Source organism: Diprion similis, chromosome 5, assembly GCF_021155765.1.
Source record: "Diprion similis isolate iyDipSimi1 chromosome 5, iyDipSimi1.1, whole genome shotgun sequence".
Lineage (NCBI taxonomy): Eukaryota > Metazoa > Arthropoda > Insecta > Hymenoptera > Diprionidae > Diprion > Diprion similis.
The window spans coordinates 157,032-183,250 of record NC_060109.1 but is presented as its reverse complement, the minus strand read 5'-3'; the positions used below and the strand labels follow the sequence as shown (position 1 = coordinate 183,250).

Sequence of the window (26,219 nt, the reverse complement as noted above, 5' to 3'; positions counted from 1 at the left end):
CCTGCACCTTTCTAACGTGGCTGAAAGGTAGATACGTGGGCATAGCGATTCGTGCAACGATACATACGACACGAACCTGCACGATGATGAACGTTGCAACAAGTCAGAGAACAAAACCGAAGATAAAGGATAATAAGAAGACGAAAAAGGAGACGTACAAAACGAAAAGGACAGAATCGCAGTGAGTGGCAATTGATTAACTGCACTGCTAATTGTGACGCAGGATGCAATGCAGCCGCAAGAACCGGATGTGAGTGAGGAAAAATTGAGCAAAACCAAAACGAAAAGTGAGTAAAACTGGCTCTTTGCTGGAGAGTCAACGACACGTGCAAGAAGAAGAATGAAAACCGTCGGTTGGTTGGTTGAAATATATGCGTTGACGTTTTTACCTCGCCAAATGACCAAAGTGCATGAGTATAACGTTACGAAAACACACCTTTAACACTGGTGCACAAATCCTGTCCACGGATTCCTTATAAAACATAACTGGCTTTGCAACAATAGCCTGTGAGTCTGAGTTGCAGCGGCGCGGTTTATAGGATAGGAATTTTTACTCGACTCAGAGAACAAACAAAGAGGCATTTGTTCTTCGATATATACGGCGCCGTGGACAACGAACGTCGAAGGAATAAGTGATTAATAGACATGCAGATATCTATAAGCTGCTGTTGCTGCTGTTGCACCGTGACGGAAATTATTAATTCGGTATCAACTATTGACTGTGTTTAAAATTTGCATAGATTACGAGTCCACGGATAATAATTAACGTATTGTTAAAAGTATAATCCGTGCCCCCAAGTCTTTGTCTAGACTTATTTATTTGTACGACAGTTGATTTGTACCAGTCATCGAATTGTATCTCCAAGTCGAAAGCTATCCGTGTTCTCGATTCGATGCAGAATTCAAGAAGAAGACTAATGGATTTCCATTGCCATATAAATACATGTGAGCGGAAGAAATCGGAAGGAGGAGGTCAGCCACCTCGGCTGCAGCCGTAGTGGCAGGTAATGAAAATTGGAAAACGTGACTTGGATCCAGGAATAAATCAAAGATCGTAAAAGTTGAGCCGAATTGGAACAAGAGGCGGTAAAAGTACGATACTTAGGGATGAACTAGCGAGAGCCAAAAGTACACGTCGATATGTGTATGTATTGCGCATGTGATACATCTCGTAAAAAAAATTTGGGTCAGTGAAACTTTGAAGCGGTTATTTTTACCCAACTTTTCATCGACTCGATTACTAAGTGGTTGGTTAACTTATATAAAACGGCGATAGGCGCGTGCAGTTTATCAGAGCACGACTTAAACTTATCCCGGTACCATGAAACTGCACGTATATATATGTATGTTCCTGCAGCTATATTTATGGCAACGAGCCATTTCGAAGCTTTAATTTCACCCTGCCATATCCGGCAGTATAAGGGGGGTAAAAAGGAACAAGAGGAAAGAAGTCGGAAAAAGTCACGTAGAAGTACAACGGAAATTGAATAATTCAGACTCAAGAAGTATAAAAGGGTTCCGAGAACCGTCCATGGCAAGGCAGGCAACTGCTGTCGCATCGAGTCGACGTTCATGAATTTCGAAAATGAGGATCCACGATCACGTGGTGTAATTGACTCCCGAAAGAAAGAAAGAAAAAAAGAAAAACTCTGCTTCCTTGACCGTCGATAAAAGATCGACGAATAAATAAAACCGACACTGATGCGGATCAAAGATCATATTCTAGTTTACCGATAAGTAGCTATTCAGCTGTGATATCATCACAGAGCGGAAATAGAAAGATTAATTCAGCTCTATATATCGCTTCTATTGTCTGGTCTTGAATTTTTCAAAGTCAACTCATGGGTACACCGATACCGACGATAATTAATTTACGTTGAAGTCACGTGACAGTATGGAAAACACAATGGTATTTCGAATGCGTCAATCCACCCTTTCGTCTTGCATAATCAGAAGTAGCCGGCGACAATTCAGGAGAGATGTCTGTTTACATTGACATCACTTCCTGGAGAGTGCTGCAGGCTGGAGGCGGCTCTAAACCCGGTGGGATAGTGTCACGTGACTTCCGGCGTGGCTTGTGCAGAGGATAGATAGAAGAAAACAATGCTCTTTGTATAATCGAAGTCACACGAACCAGAGAAGCCTAGCAGCGATGTACGTTTCTCGAATAGCAATTACGCCCCTGCATCAGCCCCGATGAAGAGGATGAATTATTCTGATGGTTGAAAGTCATTTCCCAGAAACAATCCCGGCTCCTCTTAGGAAAATGAACCTTCTGCTTCCATTATCAATTTTCAAGCGAGCCTTGCCGAGTGGCGGAGTGAAATTCGCAAGGACACGTTACCTGCAGTTTCAGTCGATTTTTGCAAGGTTACTGGGCACACCGGGGGGCCTTGACACGTCCCTGGGCCAGGAAATCGGGCCTGATTATATGAGAACCGGGTGTAACGTACGTGCAGGTTTAACCGGTCGTCGATATCTATACGGGAAGAGAGTTTCCATCACCCGCATGCACATTGTCCTGTCTGTCTTTATATTCGCTCGACTGATCGCCATTTGCCGGTGTACTGTTCGCACTGTGCACAATATATTATGTATGTATATATATATATACTATACAGGTACACGTTACGTTATTCTTCTCAGAATTAGTTGTACAGATATACTTAACACTCGGTGGCTATGGCCACCCGGCTCCAGGCGTGATATGTTGTATAATTTTGTTGAAATTAAATCCCACCGAGACAGTTTTCAATTTCATAAACCCGCCACGACGACAGACCGCGTACCGATATCCAGTACGAGGTCGTCGGGAACCCGGCTACAAGGCGATGATATTTTTCACCAAAGATACGATGCGATGTCTGGGAAATTGTTCTTTGTTTACGGTGAAAAAGAAGAACCTCTTAAGAGTTTTGTAAATCATGAATATTTCGACTTTTCTTTTTTTTTTTTTTTTTTTTTTCCAAACTGACTATAACATATCAACATCAAATGAATGGAATGAAAGTGCAATGTAATCTGTAATTTTTCTAATGTTGTTACAATTCAGGACTGACGTTTAATTGAATTTTAATATCGGATGTTGAAAAATCTGCAAATGATTCCGATTTACATGATGAGGAGAAAACCGAAACCGTTTTAAAAATTTTCTTCCGTCAATGGTAATTCGTCTTTGAAGATGATGATAACGACGATGGTCTGTACGAAGGTGGGCTATAGCAGAGAAGTAATTGCAGTGAAGGAATGGCGATAATGGCATCAGCGATTATCACACTTTCAACTTTCTTTCCGCGAACTGAAACTAGATCCTTCATCTTAGCGAGCATCGTCAAAGGTACGAAGATTCGTGGACAGTCCGCAGGAATTCCAAACGTTCTACGATTGTACAATATGAAAGATAAGAATATGAGAGAATATGTTGAACACCTATAGTAAGATGGTGAAGCTCTTGACGGCCTTGAGAATTCTGAAGACACTTTAAATCGATGAACGTTTATCTCGTCCCACTTTTCCTGGTACTTAACGATATCGACAGTCGGTTTCCACACCCGATGAAGACGAAATAACTTCTGTCGATGGATTATCCAACGAATGCTATGAAAGACGGATAGTGACACCGGTCAGTGACACTTGGGAAAGGAAATGTTGGTACGTGCAGCCCATGATGGAGTGGGAATCACACTACTTCGGAGCAATCAATTTCTCAGGTCAATGTCGGGCCAGGCACTCATTGTCGACACCACAGTCAGTGGTGTCACAGCTCGATCGTACAAGTGGCACACACCTTCAGGTACCTACACGGGAACGTTATGTGGGCTAATGCTCGTTGAACTGAGCGAAAACGAGAGCTGGCTCCTAGCTTCAATCTGCCTACATCCGCGCCTCAGGCCTACGCCTGAACCCATAAAAATTAACGCTCATTTTCTCTGCCTCTAGCCTGTGTGACACGAGTCTACATATCCACGATGAAGTCTATAGCAGCCACCTGCAGAGTTCGTGGTTGGCCATCGTTGGATAATTATAGGAAAATAAGAACAAAGGATAGCGAAGCTATTATAGGAAGAAGCAAAGTATGAGGGAATAATACGTCGTGTAGACGACGACTACGTTATGCTACATGACATGACGGGACGTTTATACCGTGACAAGTTTCTCAAGAGCTGCATACTCGTTAATTGCTCCCCGATAACCGTCACGTATTCTTATCATCTTATTCTCTCTTTCTCTCTTTTTTTCTCTCCTGAATATTCCTGTCCAATGATGATCGACGCAAGTGTTTTTCATACAGTCTATACACGCTGTCTATAAAATTATCCAAGTCCCGAGAAAAGACAGTTTTTAGAAGGTCCCGATCTGCCAGGAATCCTTTCCAATAGTACTGTCAGTGTTTCTATAAGCGTTCCTCCTCCTCCTTCTTGCCAATTTTTCGCATAAAAATGAGCTGCAGAAACAAGGTACTTTCTAAACTCGTTGCAGACACACGCATACACAGACGATAAAACACAGCTGATGAAGATTAGATCGAACGAGGAGCAATACAACAACAAAGTGCAAAATTCTTGCACATACTGGTCGGATTTGGTTTGCATGCCTGGGTCACGTAACAAAGTAGCTCCGCGGAATTGTTGCAACATAAGTATGTAAGCATATATTGTAGGTACAAGAGTACGTCAAGTGGTAACAGAGAGAAAAAGGCAACTGACTTACGCAAGCTGATATGTAATTGGTGTATATAATACAGACGACGTAATGAAGGCGGCTTCTAGCCAGTTATTCGTCTAGGCGTAGCTGTGGCTTAAAATCACGTTACTTTGCAATACGTCCCGTTGTGTGTCTATTGTCACTCATCTGGTACGTGGGCACCTACTTAGCAGAGCTCGTGAAAAGAAAAGAAAAAGAAAAAAAAAAATTGTTCCGTTTCATAGATCGTTCTCTCATCTTTGTTTTCTATTCTTTTCTCAGGTTCTAAAAATCCTTCTCGTTCTATGATGTTGAAAAAACGATACAGAGGCCGTTTCTACCCAACCCTCCTGACGCTGATTAGAATCTTTCCAAATATCCTCAAGCCCTCGAACCCGTCACCAGGTCTAAAGTTAACTCGACTTGTATAAACAGCGCGGTGAACCTTGACGAAAATTTCCTAGATTATATACGCCGGGCTCGTTTCCCGCTTAAGAACAGGGCAAATACGTTCAAACCGAAGCGTTTTATAGTCTGACAGCTTCTTTTCCCTAAAAACACTTTGCCGCGGAGACTTGAACGTTTCATTGGAAAGGTTTGGAACTCCTTTGAATCCATTGATACCAGTGATTTGATCCAAGACTTTAAACAACTGTCTGGATTCCAGAGGTTTGGAATGACCTTAACCACGAAGTAATGAATTGGACAAGTGTACCATAACAAACGGCCTTGGAAGGACTTTAACCACAAATTGATAAATTGAAGAAATATATCCATCACACAAACTGCTTTTAGAACACTTCAATGACTCAGTGACTACACATCGTTTCAAAAAATACTTTTACCCTCTGCCCTCAAATAGCTTTGGAACATTTAACGACATTTCGTCCAACCATGCTTTGACCAACTCCGTGATTCCACGTCGTTTGAAATAAGTGTTCGACCCTTGAATCAGTGAAACACCCTTCCAATCCTCCGTTAAAAATTAAAAGATGGCTTACCTCGTGGGGCACCGAGTTGTGTTTGGTTCGGCTTTGGTTAGTCGAGTTCTTGATCGACGACAAGGAGGTCAGAGTTGCGGATCCAACGCCTCCACCCCCGACTCCAACGATTGTTTTGCTTCCTGCCTTCGTCCCACCGCCTCCAACATCCTTGTGCAAGGCTCCCGGACTCTGTAAATCAAGCATGAAGAATCCTGGATGAGTTTGTGCGTTTGTGAATTTTATCACACGTAAGACGGTGGCTAAGACGTAATGCGGGTCGATGCTTAATTATCTGATTTACCGCTACGAATCAGCAACTTCTTTTCCACACTGGCAACTTAATGTCAGCTTTACAGTTCAAATTAATACGTATTCCGCGAATCAACGTTTCATCGTAGGTATAATATGTTAACGCGTCGTTGTTTCCTGTCGGTTATAAACTTGCGGCTATCTTCCTATCCCCTCTTATTTTCCTGTGACAATGGATTCAACAGTGCGATGATTATCGCTTGCACTGTCTCACCATTACAAAACAATGATACCAAAACCGAGCTGCGATGCATGGCGTGTGCAATTTGAACCGAGACTATAAGGTGCAATTATTCTTCGTTTACACCTATACGATACCTACTCCGGACTATAGAACAATTTCACTTCCAAGTTACATACCTGCATGCTCTGCTTTTCCGAGCAAAGTTCGATTATCCATAATGCTAATCAGTCCCGGGAAAAATTAGTAGACCAACAAGTGTCAAGGGATCGGATGTTGAGAAAAAAATGAACAAAAATGAACAAATCGATTAAATTTTCTTCGTAAAAATTTCCTCAATTTCTGTTTTTAGTCTACGTTACCTACAACCGTTTGTTTTTTCTTCTTACTGCTGGCTGAAAGATATTCAAATCAAAGTACCTAACCCAAGAATAAAAAATTCGTGAACGAATAGCTACGATCGACAAAGTCGACACGCAGTCTGGCTGCACGAGTTTCCTTTCTTTCGCAGCGATTCGAGCAGACGAAAAAAAGGAGATAAAAAAGAAAACAGAGTTAAAAAAGGAGAACCAAAGCCTCGTGCTTGGGATTCTGCTGCTGCAGTTGGAGGGTTGAAACGGAATGCGCGCTATCTAACTTGACTGCATTCCCCGACTTGCATCAGTAAATTTTCAAACCGCTGTGCACTTTCTTCCAACAGTAAATACCTATAATCTGAATCTATGTCTGCATCGCATACCTATTATAGGCATACACATGTATAACAAGTAAAAGTTGAACGGGATCTCGATCGATTTCCGTTTTGATTCTCAATAGATCTTTAACGCTTAAGATGTAATATTAAAAGAAGGAATTTTCCTTTTATTCCCTACTTTGTTCAAATGTCGCGCCAAAACCGAGCCTTATCTGACGCATTTCCTCCCTTGCGTTTCACTCGCTGACTCTACATACGATAGCGATTATCGCGTGTTTTGTAGGGTCATAGAACTGCTGTACAAATTAGCTCGATAATTTTTCCTGGAATTTTTTTTATCTGTTGTTTCAGCTTGCTGCAAACGGTTCGAAATGAAATTATTGTTTTTTTTTTTTTTTTTTTTCTCAGAGTTTAAAAGTGAATAACCGACTGAATCCACGCACTTTCTTTTAATACAATGATTCGTGATGTGAACGTTGAACTAATGCATCGGATGTAAAAAAAAATTTAGAATTTCTAACGTTTGCGGGTATTTTTTGTCTTCTGTTCTATTATTTTTATTTATTGTGTATCGATACCCTATGACATATATAATCGATTCGATGCGTGTATTCGTTATCTTTTCCGGCTTATCTCCCAGACGTTGGTGTTATGCGGGTATTATACGTACAATCACGTCTGAAAGTGTAACAAAGTCTTTCCCTCTGTGTGTTTATGTTTAACGACTCTATCTTGATTTCTCGTTTATAATATGGCAGGATTTTAAAACTGAACAGCGTGGATTATGTTTCGTTTTTTTTTTTATTATAGTTTTTGATTTCACTAATTTACACGTTAAATATCTGGTAGAATTTTGTAATCGATGAAAAAAAAAAAAAAACTGTATTCTCTTCTTTTTCCCTTCACGATTTGAAATTAAATTCTTATCATATTGTAAAAGTGATTAATTAACTTGTGCAGTTTTGTTGAGTGAAAAATAATTACTTTCCAACGGTATTAATTGATAATAATAAAATAGATTCACATTTTATTAATATTCATGCCAATTTTTATTATACGCTTGGTTGAAAAAAAAAAAAAAAAAAAAAAAAAAAAAGAAATAAATGAAAATTGTTTTTTTCTTTTCACGCATCCTGATTTTGACTTCTCATCAAAGTGCATAACCACTAGACCCTACTGATAAATAAAACGATTAAATTTCAAATATGGGGTGCAACTTGTTCAACTTTTTACCTTGTTTAACGGTGTTATTTTCTCGTTATTACCACCAAAGCAGACGCATTCGAAAATAATTTGTTTGACCTTAAATTTCTTCCTAACCATATCTAACCGCTGCTGCAACACGATTCTTGCATAGGATGCAAATTTTAACGGTATTTATTGTTGGCATTGGGATATTATGTTTCACTTATGCAACATGCTCAGCCCCCACCTATGTGTTCAAGTACGTATCTACAATCTACATATGTGCGTATATTTTTACCGCAGACATATAAACTCGAGTTGCGTAATCCGGTCGTTAAGGAATGTCTTCTTTTCGCACTTTAATTACGCGCTCGCGAATACGATCGGCTAAGAACTGATATCGAACGGCACCAGTTCTGCCTACCTTCACGCAATCACATATCAAATTGTACAACAACACCAGACGGTGCATCGCGCTATCTTATAATTCTTTGCCTCAGTTCGATACGTTTACCTTTCCATATTTTTCACTTCTTTCTTTTTTTTTTTGTACTCCCACTTTTAAGACCGCCACCTTCTGTACGTTGTCCTGGTTTATTCACTTGTATCGATCACCGATCGATAGGTTAGGCTTTATTGATAACGTGCAGCTCTGATTTCTGGGTCAGACTTGAAGTGTAATAATCGGCCATCGATAAGTCGTAAAGAAAAGTAGTTTTTTTTTTTTTTTAATTTCATGCTTCTTTTTAATGAAAGAAAACAGAGGGAAAAGAATTCAGCAGCAGTGAAGTGTAAGATTTATTTCACGCTTTAAGATCGTTTGCTTATTAAATTTTCAGACTTTATCTTCATTCCTTCGATATCCAATATTTTTTCACCTTGTTTAAAAATCTGTTTAAATTGAAACAAAGTTTCGTCAATTCCTCCGATTGAAGCGGCCTTGAGTTAACAATTTATATGTTGAAAAATTTTGTTTCTTTTTAGTATAGAAAAGCGATGCACGTATGCATGGAGTAGAATTTGCTTACGCAATTTCGCAACGTCAACGATTTACGAATGATCGGTGAAATGATTTGTTTTTTTTTTGTCTACGTTGATAAATGAGGCTCAAAGGAATTGACACATTTCATGAAAGCTGTGACAAATTGCTTCAAGTGGGAAGTCTGAAAGTGTCTCTCGTTCTTTTTGTCCCCCCTTTTTTTTGCAATTTCGTAACAACGTGTGGGCGAGTATCTGAACCATTTAAAACTCGACAACAGCAGTCGAAACGGCCAAAAATCGCGAGGCTCAAATGCGGGCTTCGCTGTTTTTATAAACGCTTCGAGCAAAGAAACAGAAGCCAGAAGGTTGCCGGCTGATCAAGGATGAATTTTTCTCCACTTCCGGGCTGATTTTTTACTCCTTTCTCCGTGATTCCGTTCCAAAATTAATTTCTGTGACTGATTATAAACATTCCGAGGAAGTGATCGATCGATCGATCAGCGAGGGCAGGAAACACGCAAATTTTAGTAGAGACTCTAAATACCGGATCGCAGGCTTCTTTCAACCATAAATTTTCTCGTTTTTTTTTTTTTAAAGTTTTTTAACGCCAAGGCCGAAGTTCAAGGAACTAATGATGCCCACACACGTGCTAAGCGAGCAGTAGCAGCTTCGAAACGTCCAATCAAATCCTTGATTACGCCGAGGATTCGATCCTCGGATTCCGAGCTCTTTATATAACCGGTAAAACAGGCAGGTAAAACGATTTCTGCATGACGTGTACAGTCGAAAAACTAAATAATTATTCCGCTACGGAGGTTGGAATTTTTTCAACGAAGTCAGTTGACTCAAATTCAGTGAACGAACGAATCCTGATTTCAGAAAAAAATTTATAACCCAAGAATCGGAAGCTTGATACGTTTGTATCAGAGCAATTGCATGATTATTGTAATTTTTTTATATTTTTTTTTTCAATAGACAATCTAAATCAGTCTAGATTGAGTAAAATATCATATATCTAGAAATTCGATTTTTTGATTACATCGAATAAAAAAACTTATTGAAAAATTGTTATAGATTAAAATCTGAAGACTGTTGATTTTAATTTCCGGTTTTTAATACTTCCGATATAGATTAAAAATAATTGATATATCAGTTTTGTATTTCGGACCTTGAATTCAGCAATATTTTGTCTTGTTCGAAATTTTTTCACTGGACTGTACACGGCTAGAATATTCCACATTCTCGATGCGAAGTCCACGACTGCATGGCAGTTGCATGTATATTACAGTACAAAAAAAAAAAGTGAATGCCGTAAAAGATATGACGTGCATCCCACGTAGTGGAATTACAAGCAAATGATCTGCAGAGATTCGAATGCAGAAAGTAAAAGGAGTCGACCGAGTCATAATGGCGCGACCTTGTCGAGTAGGAAACAGTCTCTCTCTCTCTCTCTCTCTCTCTCTTTCTGACTGTACAATAACTTCTGAGATCACAGCTGTAAGATACAGTTGCGAAAACGCGAAATACACGAGACGACGAGTTTTGCGACACAGTGAATACATCCCACTTTCAAATTTCGATTTGCACAGTCCACGTGTCGATTTTAATATATTGCAGTGGCGGTAAGAAGATGAAAAAAAAAATAAATAAACTCTCGTCTTCAAAGAAGTCTCTTTGAACAACTTTTCCCACTCGTTGGCAAATTTATTTCGCAATCATAATGGGCGTGAAAATAATCGCGTTACACAGAATTCAAACATTCGTGACTTTCTATTTTATACTCAAGAATATCATATATATTTTTATGGATTTTTTTTTTTTTCGCTTTTGCTTTTGCTTTTTTGTCCTTTGCATCGATTATAATGTCACGTGGTTAGGCGAATTACGGTAAACGCATTTATGACACCCGTGCAATTGTCAATGCGTACCTACGTGATAGCCGTGCAGGGTTTCACGGTTGAGGAGACTTTCGCGATAATCAGACCGGAACTCAAAAGGAGCCACCTTTGTGCAGTCCTTGCGAAGCTGACTTCCGTTTGCCTACGCTGCCCTAAACTAGGTGCCATATGTGCTGGCACCTCTTTTGGCGGGTCCGATTTCGATCTTTCCATTTTCGCAATCCTGCCAATCGATCGGGCCTCTTAATCCAATCACGTGATTTGATCGAAACTCTATTCACGCCAAGAGTTGGTAAAAATTTTATATTATTAATAAGTTTGTACATTTTAGGACATCATGGTTCAAGTGAGATAAGAATATTCGAGTGAAATTTTCGTGGCCTTAATTACGACCCGTTGAAAAAATCGGCAAAGGTGTTCAAACTCTAATTCTACGCTTCGGAAGATGAGAATTTGAAAAAAGTGAAAAAGACTGCGTTCAAATAATAAAACGATTTTTGAATTCCGTACAGAAATAATATAGAGACAGAAATTTTTCTGAACGAAATCGGCATTTCAATATTGTCTCAAGTGTTTCAGAACAGATGCTCAAGTATATAATTATAATTGCTGTTTAACCTTCGAAAGAAATATGTTCTTGTTTTGTGAGGCTCGAGTTTCCTCATTGAAATAACGATTTAATTGTAAAATTTGTCATATTTTTTATCGAGAAATACAATTTTTCGCAACTACGATATTGTCTTCAAATGTAATATTCGAATCCAAAGAATGATATCTTCTTCTTTTTTTTTTTTTTGTCTCCAACGAAATGCAATCGGATTATACACGAACATTTTACAACAAGGTGGTTACAAATTTTTGGAATAAATATTCCATGACATTTCCAGGTATTTTAAGACCCAAGACCTAGTTTTTCCTGACATTTTCCTACTTCTAGTAAGTTACCGAAACCTAAATCGTTCAGCTTTGTTGACTCCATATTCGGTCAAAATTCAATTCGAATTTAAGAAAAATATTTCATATCCAAATTGAAAAACCGATTTTCCAGGTGTGTGGCCACCCTGTAAAACCGAAAATCTCAATCAAGCGAGTTTTTCGGCAACAATCCATTCTCGGGTTTCCTACATTTAAGGGGGCCTTTTGTAAGGTTAGAAAAACCGATCCTGCAGATCACCGAGTCGTTTGGAACCTGCGGGCTGCAGGTATAAGTGTTCAATTCCACAGCCATTATTCTCCATAATACTTCCCCCTCCTAGTATTCATCCTGTTCTCGCTTTTCAACGTCGGCACAAGCACCTGGCCTGCAGATTGGGCCGGCAGGTGATCCAGAAGCGATTATGGAGTCCAGAGAGAGACCCAAAGCCCGTCGATATCCACGCTGGCTGCACGATGTCCAAGGTATCCGATGGCCAAGGGCCGACCGTCGTTCAGGTCACCGCAGATGCTAGTCGACGGGCACCTGCCGAGATTCGATAGCCGAGACCAAGTCTCAGGATTCTTGAATCAGGATCGAGGCACGACCTCGCGAGGGAATAAAAATAGCAGATCTGGAAGTTCCAGCTGCACCGGAAAAGCTTAGTCATTCCGATCCGTCGACGTTGAGGAAAGTTTTGTCATTGTGTTAAAGTTAGTGGAAAGAATTATGACTGGATAAACAAAGTCGTGGTTGGATATGTCAATTTTTTTCGTTGGAATCATAAGAGAACATCGGACTGATGGACTGTACGTTTAACAATGTTTGTTAATTAGTATACTTGGAGTAATTTTTTTTTATCCTTATTATTGCAGCGTTGATTCCTTCGTCAATGTCGAATTTCTTTGGATCATAATACTCGTCTTTGCGTCATCGAGCCTTTACGGAATTACTTTGTTGATGCAGTCGGTCGAAGAAGGAATCAACATCCGCGTAACTTTACAGAGCTTTTTCTGAACACTTTGTCGATCAGTAAGAATTCCGAATATTTCGCAGAGGGGACTTGTTGACGGTTACATTCCAAAGTATTCAGCGAAACTTGACTGAAATCTTTTCCAACTTGTAAGAGAGAGAAACGAAAAGTTGAAAAGTGGGCAAAGGAAAGGGGTAAACAATCCGTCTGGCTAATGGAATCACGGTCGAAAGTTGAATAGAAATTGAGGGGCTGACCGTGAACATGCATAAGACGAGTACCTACCTACATACGTTATACCGTAAAGAGACAGACAGATGTCAAGAGTGATCGTCTTTGGAGTTGCAAGAGAGAGAAAGAGAGAGAGAGAATAATGAAGCGACCATGCATGGCTACTTTCTTATATTGCTTTCATCGACGACGAGAACTTCTTTCGCGTTTTCACGCCCTCCTTCTCCCCTGATCATTAACGATCGCGATCACGAGAATGGATGGAGTGCCGTTGTAAGATGGTAGTAAAAAGCGTTGAATAGAGTGATACTGTTAGACGGCAACGTGACGTTCTCTGATTACAATTATGTCCAAAGCAGTGACTGCAACACGGCGAATAATTGACGCTGATTGAAATCCAAGGCAAACATAGAAACACATGTAGTCCAACAGCAACTCGCTGGTCAATTGATCCTCAAGAAGCGAGAATGTCGTCGTTAAGCGTCTCTCGTTCTCCGCTGCAGATCATCTGCGGACCATTGTGACTTGTAACGAGACGCAGCTGCATCTCGTTCTCAATCCCACGTCAATTTCCGCATGATTTTGCGTCAATTCCTTTTTTCAAACGGGTCAACTCGACAACGGCTTGAGGCAGAGGGTTCAAAGCCCGTTTGAGTATCGAGAGTAGCTCAGAACTCGATGTAGTCGTTTTTACCGGTAATTTTAATGCCCATCAGTGGATACGGTGAAAATATACAGAGTGGCGCCCATTTCCATCGCCTGCATCGGGGTTTATATGTATATGGGCGAAGCTCGGATAAGATGTTCACGAGATAAACTTTCACAGCCTTCGGGAGAACCTGGTCCAGGATCTGGAGAAGGAGAAGGAGAAAGAGAAAAGAGGGAGAGGGCAGGCCGAGTGTCCAGAGGGCAGACACTGTATGGTCTTGAGGCCTCTTCTCACATCGGAGAAAAAGATGGGTAGAGAGATCGTGCCGCAGCGTTGAGGCCAAGAATTAGTCCAGAGGCCGAGATCGGTGGTAAAGGAATAAAAAAACGGAATAAAAAAAAACTCGGACGCAGGTTGGCAGCGATTTAACCGACGTACCAGAGGCCGTAACTCGATTTTTTCAACCTTATTTTCTAGTACTCGGTGAGCTTATGACGATGGTCAGTTTGATTGGACGAACTGCTGGAGCAGAAGGAATGGATTTACGACGGGAATGGTCCGAGGATTTTCTCTCCTTCTCTATTCAGTCTGTCATAGTGAAATCCGCTGCACCCTTGAGACCAGTAATCGTCAGACTGGAAATGTCTCTCGGATCTCGTTTTCTCTTTGCTTTGTCACGCAGTATGAGATAAAGTAACTTTTCAAGATCGATTGGTTAGTTTGTATGAAACACTTTTTAGTCTTTAAAGCTTCCCGTTTTCCGTGAAGAATCCACTTCACGTGTCGAGCGTGTCGATGAGTGATGATGGTTGAGAGTTCCGATGGTTTTTTCAACATTGAAAAAAGATTCGCAGCGATTTTATTGTTCCGAGAGTGTCCGCACAGGAAAGCCTCGGTGAAATCGTTGGTGAAATTTGATTGTAGAGGGAAAACTCAGCTGCAGCAACAACAACAGCTGACGATGAGAATCACGGCGATGGATTATGTCGGTATAATTGGCAAACCGCATTATGGACGGTTACGTAAGTTGATAAATTTCAGATGGAGTTTATAAATGTCTATAAATGAAGAAACCACAGGTCAGCCATGACTAATTATTTGAATTTTCCAATCCAAATGAAAGTACTTCATATAGTGCATTTCACCGAATAAACCCACATCCTTCCAAAGAGAAAAACTGAAAAGTCTATCAAGATTGAACGACATTCATTGAACCATTTCAAAAGCTTCTTATAATACTTGTTGCTTTATCTAATAGCGCAAATCAGGGATCTAAAGAAGGTAATGTTCGGTCCATATCGCATGTGCGATCTAAAGTCCGTGCAGCTGAGTATAAACGCGTGGCAATAATAATTCACACAAAGACCGTCGTCGTGATCGTTGCACAAAACAATAATTGCCTTCCCTGCATCACGTAATAAAGTAGATGATAGCCTCTCTCGTAACTCGCCTGGACGTACATAGATACACATGCAATATGCATGCATACATTCATACATACTATTACATACACCCACGTAGTCTCAGCTGTCACGAGTATGTAGCACGTGTGTATTTAACACATAGAGCACAACGCATCGCAAGAGCGAGAGTCAAGAGAACAGAGCATAACACGAGGGGTTAACGCTCTTCTCGCAGCCCTAAATCCCCCACGTAACTATCTCTCTGATACTTTTTTCTCCTTCGTTGGTTTCAAAAAGCGTATACAGTGTACGTACGTACGTACACATAAGCTAACTAACGGGTCTTCGTATATTTAGACTAGCTCGTTTATTCCTCGGTTCCACCTTCTCCAACAACGAAGGCGTCTCTCCATTGTAATTTTCCATAAAATTTAAGCTGGCTTAGGGTCGCGATAAGGGCCTATCGGTTAACGGAAATCGCTAATTAGCCATTACCGACCCAGTTTTCACGGTTCGTCGGTTTACTCCATCAGGAAACGAAGTGCTTTCATTTTGAGAGGTCATTTGCCAAATTAGAAGGAATCGTTTATCTGTACGAAAAATCGTTCTGTGTCAACTGAACTCCGTGCTTGAGTTGCCAATTGATAAGTGAGTCGATCGTTTGACTTGTGATTACCGATAGATCATCGATCACGTTGCAGACGATGATAAGACCGCGTTTAAACTGCTTTCGTGCAATTTTCATCGGAGTTTCTGTTTAATTCGCTACTCACTACTAGTTCGAATCGCCTTTGGTTTAATCGTTAATCAATTACGTCCCGTCAAGCGTTTACTGAATGAATGTATTTCCCCCGAAACATTGTCGGGAGTAACGAACGACCCACGAGAATACACCAAACAAAGGGATTGTGTTCTATGACCGTGTCTTGTTGGAAACAAAACGGAAAAACCCAACGAACCCATACAAGCGATACGAATGTTAGAGGAAAAAGAGGAAGAGAAGTAGAAACAGAGGCCAAAAAAAGAAACACATCAGTGCGTGTGATAAGGTCACGTCGTCTGCACGTTCTAAGCTCCTCTCTCGGCTTCGACTTTACTCCTCGTGTGTAATAAACACCCGGTAAGAATCCACATTACATGCATGTGTGACACAATTTTTTATGTATCATGAACATGTCACGCAGACATTCACGCGTGATTAAACGATGAAATCGGTGATATTCGTAGGGCATCCCTTAGAGCCACCAAACAAGTACGTGGCACCTTAGTGTGTCTATCAGTTAGAGGCACGTGTGTGATTTTTCTACATCCTATAAACACGTATTACAAGCGAATACTCACAGCGTAAAGGGACTTTAGCTTCACATGGTTAAGGGCAGGCACATCGACCATCGAGCACTTCAGCAGTATCGTAGTCGTTTGACTCGGCATTTTTTCACCTCAGCTGTTTTTCAAATTCGATGAAGATTAACGCGATTCGAAAACGTGGTAGGAACGTAACGAAAACCCCAACAATAGAAAAAACAAACAAATATCCAAAATCTTTCAAACCAAATCAAAAAAGAATAACAACAAAAGAATCGCTATTATTACAATCACCGCTTTTCTTTTATTTATCCTCGATTGTATTAAAATCACGTCAACCGGGCTGAAAAGCTGATTGGTCGAAGTAAACGATTTGGTTGAAAAAAATTTTCGTCAAAAAATTTATTTCACCGCACATTCGCGTTTTGTATTATAAATATATACCGTATATTCTTATATACAATATTATTATCTGTACGAGAGAACACGATACACAATTTTTAGTCAAGTGTCCGTTTGTGTTTTTTTTTCCTCTCTTTTCTCTCTCTCTCTCTCTCTCTTGTCTTTGGTTCTCCAATAATTATCACACATACACTCCGGAGAAAAACAAAAAAAAACAAAAAAACTTTTCAATATCGACACAAAAACCGCTGTTCGTCAGTTGTTTCGTTTTATTTGTTTTGTTTTTTTTTTTGAAAAAACGGTTAAAACCGCGTCAAAAAACGTACAGAATTTATGACACAACAAAAAAAAAAAAAAAAAAAAAAAAACTCAACAACGATCAAAAAAATAAAGAAAAACCTTCTTTATCGACTAATTTGTCAAAAACTTCACCACTCGGCGATACGAGGGAAAAAACACTTCCGGCTGTCCATTGGCGACACTTGCGCACCTCGTCGCTGATTCGAGTCTTTCTGAGCGCCCTGCACGCCCGACTATAACGCACTGACTCCACTGGCACTCGCCGGACTGATCGTGAGACGTCGTTCCGTGACTACTAGCCGAGTATATTTTCTCTCTCTGTCTCTCAGACGCCCAGCGCAGCGATTCGGGGAGGGGGGGGGGGGGGGAGAGAGAAGGAGGAGACCGTTGTAAGTGCCGACGTCCAACGGCGTCGTCGTCGCCACGCTATCACTTCGTCTTCGTCTTCGTCTTCTTCTTCGTCTTCTTCTTATTCACCACATGTACTCACGCCGGTGACCCGAACGCCCGACTGGCTGCACTCACACTGGCGTTTCTTCTTCTCCGTATCTTCTCCTTCTTTTCATCCGCAAGGAACGAACGGTGAGGTGAGCAAGTTCATTTGTAGAAAAGCGTCGAACTCTGATCGCGGTGAGGTTTCTACGATAATCATCGGTTTTCAAGGAAACCGTTTTTCATCGTTAATTTTAATAGTTTCTGCAATTTTTTTTTACTCATTGATTGGTGATGGATTGATTGAGAGGGTCGCGAAAATCCGGATGTAAATCCGGTCCTCGTTTTCTTCTTTCGATAATTCGCTCAGTTTTCGGTTCGAAGAACCTCTGCACGAGATTTTCGCAAATTTTCATATCAATGGAAATCTCATCTCACATGCGAATCTCGTGTACTTTTGAAGAATAAATATTCTCTTCTCAATCCTCATCGTGAGTAACTAATTTTTTCCATACGAATTCTATATAATGAATTACGGTTTACGCTTTAATAACGCTTTTATATTATATATACATACTAGGTATATGCCATAGCGCTTAATGACACAATGACTACTCTGAATTACCGATACGTAGAAATGAAAAGAAAAATCATTTTCCCTTCCTTTTCACAGTCTTTTAACGGCAGAGCAGTTATTTATTGTACGGAAATTTCTGTCGTCATGTATAACACGGAATTACTCATGCATATATATATATGGAACTCGATAGAGATATGCTTTCTCTAAATAAATAAATAAATAAATAAATAAATAAATAAATACTAAACGAAATAATTTCAGATAACTCCGAAGCACACATTCAAACGATATTTTAGTTTCATCATAATGATTATCACTTTTTCCACACATTTCCTTTTCCTTTCTCCGTAGTCAGAATACCCCATAATTTGATTATCGTATTTTCTGTCGAAACTTGATCAACTTTCCTTGATAATTGCAAAATAATTATATTAACTATAGAAATCAATAATTCACCGAACCATCGATATATACCATCTCCTTTACAGACGATACTTTCTAACGTATCATAAGAAAAAAAAAAGAAAAAAAATACCAAAACTCTATAAATCTTACAATTACCGACAATGAATCTCGTTCAACACAAAATAAAAAAAAAATTAAAAAAACCCATCGAGACCCGATTTTTTTTTTTTTACATTATTGCAAAAAAAAAAACCATCATCTTTACTCTCCTTCTTTCGTTTTCGTTTAATTTCTCCGCGCGATGGTTTATTTCTTCCAACAAACGCGCCCGCGCACAAACGATCTGCTGTAACGGGAGTGTGTGTGTTTTTTTTTTTTTTTCTTTTTGTTTATTTTCTCTTTCTCTCTCTCTCTCTCTTTTTTTGTCAACTTTTTCTCTTCACGCGTGGTTCAGTTCTCTCATTATCCTATACCTTTGAACAAATAGCCACCAGGTTGGTATCTATCTATCTATCTATCTATCTATCTATCTATCTATCTATCTATCTATCTATCTATATACCAACGAAACCGAAACAACATACACAGCATTATACATATATCAGCAGTGACATACCATTGTCAGCGGTGTTTTAGCCTACATATACGTGTAACGTACGTCCTACTGTATATGCCCACGTGTATGTGTGCGTGTGTGTGTGTCTATACACATTCGTAGAACGTAATTTCACACAGTGGCCTGCACTCGACGCGAGCGGGTACTTTGACCGTGGCAAATTGACAAAGCCGGATAAACTTGTGTGCGAATTCTGTCGAGCCGGGTCGCTGTTCCTGTTACATACATCTATACATAATCTATACATGATATATGCATGGGTGTACATACATTTATATATATGTGTGTGTGTGTGTGTGTGTGTGTGTGTTGAATATATTATCAACTCGCCTCGTGTAGAGTTAAGTATAATATTTTTTATATGTATGTATATATATATGTATATATGTATATTGTTATTAGAGCCGTCCTTTGTTCGTTATTAAATAATTTGTAAAATAAAAGCAAGTTTTTCTTTTTTACATGTTTTTTCTCTCTCTCTCTCTCTCTTCCTTCTTCGTAATTAGATAGATGTTGGAGGAAAATAAGAATTATAAGAAATGAAAATAAGGAGAAGAAAAAAAAAAAAAAAAACAATATCCGACCAACAGTCGCGTCGCTTTTAGATTATACTTGTAATGTGTACGTATATACGTACATCCATGCTGACCGTAATTAATCGACGTTTACAAGCAATTAAAATCGTCTGCAGTGTAAGGATAAGCAATTAATTCTTGTCTGCAACGCATAATATCAACCACCCTCTTGTCAATGATGTATTTAATTATTTTTTTCAAACGTCCCCCCCCCCCCCCCGTCCTGCCCCTCCCCACATTTATTTCTTTCAATTGTATTTAAATATTCTTTTTTCTTTCTTTACAATATTTTTTCTTTTTTCCTCTTCTTTTTTATCTTCGTTTGCATGTTTTTTTTTTTTTTTTGTTGTCAATCGTAAGCGAAGGGGAAACAAAAAATAAATCGAAATTAGGTAATTATGGGGAGTTGAATCGCCGATCGAACGGGGTATTAAATTAAGTATAATAGAGAAAGAGACTTCGCTAGTATACATATGATATGTATATATACATATATTATTGCGATATATAGTCACGCTCACGTGTCTGAGAATTGCGGTTATATATTTATGCCGCTGCTGGTGAATGAATAGCTGTACATCGATACGTGCGACCCGAATAATCTCTGCGGGTGGTGCAAAAGTTCGAGCCATGATCAATTTATTTTTTATCGCTCTATTTTCGATGTATCATGCAAGTCAACGATCGATTCAAATTTCAATGACAATTTTTTTTATTCATTTGTTTACTTTTTTTTTTTTTTTTCCTCTCTCTCTCATCCTCTCCCGTTTTAAAATTGTCAAATTTTCTTTTCGTAAATTTTTATTTTTTCATATTCTCGCGAACACGTGTTTCCAGTATAGCAATAAATAGAAAGAAAAAAAACAACCACTTCACCAGCAATTGTTGTACTAGCTTTTGTACATCGTTTTTGTTTTATAAATAAAATGGCAAAATTTTTTTTTTTAACCCAATCACTATCAGCCTTTCAACTTACGATTATATCTTTCAATATTCGTCAGGCATGCAAGTGTTTGTGCAGCTTTTTATTGTAGATTCATTTTACCCTTGTCTAATCGGCGAATATTTAATTCGCGAATTTTTTTTGCGAGCATTTTGCACATAGCGATGAATAATTCCCTACTTCACTGTTGCTTTGAAAACAATTCCGCGAATGCGGTGTGTGAAATATGACGAAACTACGATAATCACATGTTCCGGTAAAATTCGTGCGCCGATATTATTATTAGCAAAATTTCTATACCAACTTTACTCACATCGGTGCAAAATTTTTTTTTGCGCTATCGGTGAAATACATTCGGGACTCATATACGGTGATCGTTTTCAACCGGATGTCGCGCAGAGGCTGGAATTCGGGTTTTGAATACCTGAACGTTTCGGTCCCTCGGTTTCAAGGCGTGAATCACCGGACTTAAGTTCGTCCGTTTGGTTAACACGAGGAAGAACTTTTTGGGCCTGGCGATCGGATTATCTGCGGCCTGACAAAGTGGAGCAAACCTTTAGACAAAGATAGAGTCTAATTTTCCGTTTTACTTTTTATCCTAAAAAACAAGCCCGAATAATTTTAAATTTGTTTATTTTTCTAGGAAAAAAAAAATAGGTGAAAAAAGAAAAAAAAAAATTAACAAACAAATCAAATATAATCATCCAACGGAATACGAGAGAAAAAAGAACGAGGAAAATCCTACGGTTTGTTGTTTCTCCCAAATGCGTTTACTTTCACCCAAATCCAATTGCCAATTGCTCAAACTGTTTTTCGTCTGTCTGGCTGTCAGGCTTGTGGGAATATTTATTATCCTACGAAACGCAGTATTGCATTCTAAATTGGCCGAATAACTCGGAGAGACGAAGGAAGTGAAAGAGTGAGAGAGAGAGAGAGAGAGAGAGAGAGAGAGGAAATTATAATATGCGAGTGGATAATTAATTAGAAGGATTATTAATCCGGTGTAGAGTAATTACGTGTATGGCTTTAATTATGTTTAAATTAGGAGATCCTTTTTTTACATTAAATTTAAATTTTATTACCAAATAGAATTTTCATTTTTTTATTATTTGTCGATTTCAAAATTTTAATAAGCCTGATACAATTTAATTGATAATTATTTTTCAAATGGTCGATCGAATTTCTCTCGTTTATTGGATTCCTGATATATATTTTTTTTTTTTTTTCTTATATATACTCTTGATTCTTTCTCACACGTGAAATGTAAATTTTCAATTCACGATGAAGCAACGTATTAAAACCCGCGATGATTTAACCTGTTATTATCAATTTTCAGCTTCATGGAATTTCCTTCTATTCCATGCATGTACGCAGGTAATGACGTAGCGCCCTGCATTATCTCCACGTATCTCTATAACGCCACTGTCAAATCCTACATATATATGCAATACGCACGCACAGGGTGTCCGATTTTAAAAGATGTGCTCAAATGTGTCGGGAACCAAGCATCGAATTGATAAATCTTTCTAGTTCAATCTCACTCTTCTTTAGATGAGAAATAAAAAAAAATTCAATAAAAACTAGGTTTTATTCGAGAAACGAAAGTTGGGCCTTAATGGGCCCAGCAAAGGCCCCAGACCCAATAACTGGGATGCTCGTCTGACGTCACCCTTCATGTAATAAAACAACTTTTGTCCAAAAGATTTTTTAATTTAATGCTTAGTTTCAAAAATCGGACACCCTGTATATACACCGTGGCGAAAATTGTTTACAGTGATAATAAAAGATAAGCTCAGATTTTTAATTCAGGGTAATAAAAATACCCGGAAATTGAGTGCGAACTTTATTGATCCGTTACGTGTTTTTATTTCTAGTTCATTTTTTTTTTTTTTTTTTTTTTTTTTTTGTATCGGTAGAATTCGCTTTCAGGAAATACCGATACCGAATAATCTTTATATCGCGTTGTAATAATACAAATTCAAATATCAGTTGGTTTATCTCGTTTCACAGCTTTTCCGGGTTGACGAAAAATTTTTTCCTCAAAGTTGAGTATTATTCCTTAGATTTATCGCAATTTTTAATCTCAATTCACGACGCGAAATAGAGGGGAAAATAATTTTCATAAAAACATATCGTCTGACGTTAAGAGGAGAATAGAAATTTTATTTTAATTTTAATACCGAGTGATAAAATTCGATAAAAAAATATTCATGCGTAAAGGGTTGAAAAATTATAATATTAACACATTTTCTTCAATTTGTTGATATCATATTTTTTTATTTCATATCAAGTTTAGTAAGAATATCACATTTTTCACACACATTTTCAAAAATAAACTTCTATAATTCTATCCCATCTTTTTACTAGCTTTTTCTATTCAAATACCATAAAACTGTGTGTTTGTGTGTATTCTACGGATTTTCGACGAAATACCATAACGAGAATTGCTGCGCATGCAAACTGTGTATAATACATATATATGTATATAGATGCATGCAGACTCTTATCGCTTTCTCGTATCTGACGCCCCTGAAACTCGTGTTTCACTACCATAATTTGCTTCCTCCGATCTTTATCAGCCGATACGTCTATTTCAGCACGTTCAAAAATGACGCGGCAAACCTATAAACGGCGTTCATTGTACCTGCGGCAATTCTACATAAATATATAGCTATACGTAAGTATAATAAAATACTTTTAAACGGAGAAGTTATGACGTGATGACAAGACAGAGAGAGAAAGAGAGAAAAGAAAGAAACGTCAAAAGTAGGAGAAAACAATTTAAATCAAAAAACGACTAAATTTATACAATCTTTTTTTTTTTTTTTTTTTACTTATGTTTTTTTTTTTTTTTTTATGAACGTGTAAATTGGATATTGCAATAAATTAAGTTCGCCGAAAATTTTCAAACCTTCCAATTTGATCGATGGATATAAATCCATAAAAAACGAATATTAATCAGAAAACCAAAAACGCCTGGAAAAATAAAACTGAAATTCTTGAGTACAAATGTACGATAAATTATAGAATCGATAAATTTAACTGACAATGGATAAAAGCACGTGACCAGAGCCACGATCGAACTGTGTGACGTGGTAAGTATACTCGATGACTCAAGTAAGTATCGATTGTGAATAATAATAAATAAATAAGAAAATATGACAGTATCTGTTTTGTAGTATCTTGAGTTGCAACTTTTTCCACTATACCTACCTTATTTTGTGACTAACCGAGATATTTATTTATTATCTAGAGTGGAGATTAGAATTTATCATACGGATATTATGTATGTGTATATACAAGCGACGAGGCTGATTATCTGTGTAAACACAGGATAATTTTAAAGCCGAGCTAATTGCAGAAAGAGAAACGTGATTTTTTAATGTAGAATGAAAACTGAACAGCTGATTTGCAGACGTCAGACGATGGAAGTGAACGTCGTCTCAAATAAAATATGCAATAAATAAAAAATGGGAAAAATAATGTGAATTTGAACCTGGAGTGACAAAGAATTTTTCTGTCATTGTTATTTTATAAGGTTTAAAGTTTTATGGATGTGCGAAGTGTTTAGTTAATGAGTCGCGCCGATTTAAACTTTCTTGAATGAAAAATTAGAGGATGGAAGGAACTAAAAGAACTCAAAAACCTGCTTCAGTTGATTTGGATTATCAGGAATTGGTGAGAAAAAATTTATCCACTCAAATTGATTACGAGCGTATGAATTTTTGTTTGTCAGAATTTGAAATTTACGGAATCTACAACTGTACAAAGATCGAGAAATTTATTCTCGATTATTGTTAAAAATAAATGAGGAAAAAAATGTAAATTAACTTGCATAATAAACTTGAGAATCAAGAAAATTACATAAACCTTGGAAAAACTGAAAGCAAAAAGACTTTTGACTAAATTTATGCAAATTTTGTTTTTGCAATTGAGATTCGTTTCGTAGAAGAAAAAATTCGTTACTTAATAACGACGATTTGCATTACAGAATCTGATCCGTATATCCGTTCAGAAAATCGCAAATCGATCTAAATCAATAATCTAAGGCAAGAAATAATAAGCGTTAAAAATTTCTTTTTATCTTTTCATTCATGATAATTGAATGTATTCGGCGAGCCGTTTTGAGAAATCCGAAGCTGACTCACCCGATATCAGTAATCAAAGACGAAATTCTTCGTGGCCTCAATTTTGCAAGGCGTAATCATTGTTTGTATAATAATTAATCGCACGTGCGAGTTTAATGGAATTCCTCGAGTTGCGTAACGCGACGCGCAATCGTCGACTTTTTGCTTTCAGAGACCAACTCTTCCTTTGCTCATATACGCATATATGCATATACATATATCACGGAAACAGGTTAACCGCAGCTTCTCAACTAAATCAGGCCGATCATCACCGCTCCGGATCAGCTGTAAAAGGAATTCGAACAATTGTAGGAATTCCCTTGGTTAAATGAGTTTTTTTTCCTTTCTCTTTACGGTTACTTTCTCTTTCCCTTATTTAAGGGGTTATATAGAGTTAAAATTTTCAAAAAGTTAATTTTCTTAATTCAACTGACGATTTTTAGCATTTTAAAAAATTTGGAGCGATCACTTAAAATTTTTTTTTTCAAGCTGTCCTTTGGAGTGGGCTCTTAAAACATGAAAAACTAACATTTTGTCACACGAGACTCAAAAAAAAAAAAACAGTCCGTTTTTTTGGGCCACCCTAGTATATATACTTAAGTACACACACAGAAAAATTGTCGTCAATCCGGTAAATATTGACAACTCGATGTAAATTGGAACAGAAAATTGCTTCTGAAACTTTAAACGCGTTTTTCTCAAAACTGTGTTTTTAAAGTCGTTGAACAAGATTTCTCGAAAACGGCTCCACCGATCAGTCTTAAATTTTAACACAAGCTTTTTAAGTATATTTTTCAGTTACTTATCGAACCTTTTTTCTCACCGATAAATATTTTCCATTTTATAAAAAATTTAAGGCCTAAATTTTTGTCCAAAATCGATTCTTTTTTTTTTTTTTTTTTTTTTTTTAGAAGCCGCCAATTTGTCAAAAATTATTATTTTGCTCATTCCTTCGATCAGTTACAAGATTATACATTATATCGAAAAAAAATTATACATTTATAGCATAGAAACATCCTCATATCGAAACAGATAATGAAATCCGGTCAGTTTTGAAACGTGTCATCGTTATCGTAGAGGAAAAATTTCTTCAATCTCTCTAATCATTCGTTTCGTCAGACTGATTGACGAAATTGTTCTAAGCTTAGGCAGAAAAAAAATCTCTTCGCGGTGTGAATTGACCGAATACCTTCAGTAGGTGATGACGAATTGATTCTCCTTCTTTTTCTCCATCAGGTTGTTGTTACTGAATGAAATTAAGCGTCATCGTAAAACTTCCGAGAAACTGCTCAACGATCATCCAAGTGAATACGCACTCGTTACTTCCGGAATCGATCGATTGATTCAACGAGGAACCGAATGATTCACGATGACACAATGACAACAACGCGTTGCGCGATAAATAAAGTGTAGTAATAATAATTTAAGATGAATGAAAAATTTTAAATGTG

General features: G+C 38.0%; 1 protein-coding gene across 1 annotated transcript in view; it reads right to left on the bottom strand.

Annotated features, from left to right (window-relative positions):
* Positions 1-26,219, bottom strand: part of LOC124406405 — a 112,570-nt gene that overhangs the window by 4,095 nt on the left and 82,256 nt on the right. The window contains exon 3 of the mRNA XM_046881811.1: positions 5,685-5,855. Coding sequence (XP_046737767.1) covers positions 5,685-5,855 — 171 coding nt within the window. The remainder of the gene's footprint in view (positions 1-5,684; positions 5,856-26,219) is intronic.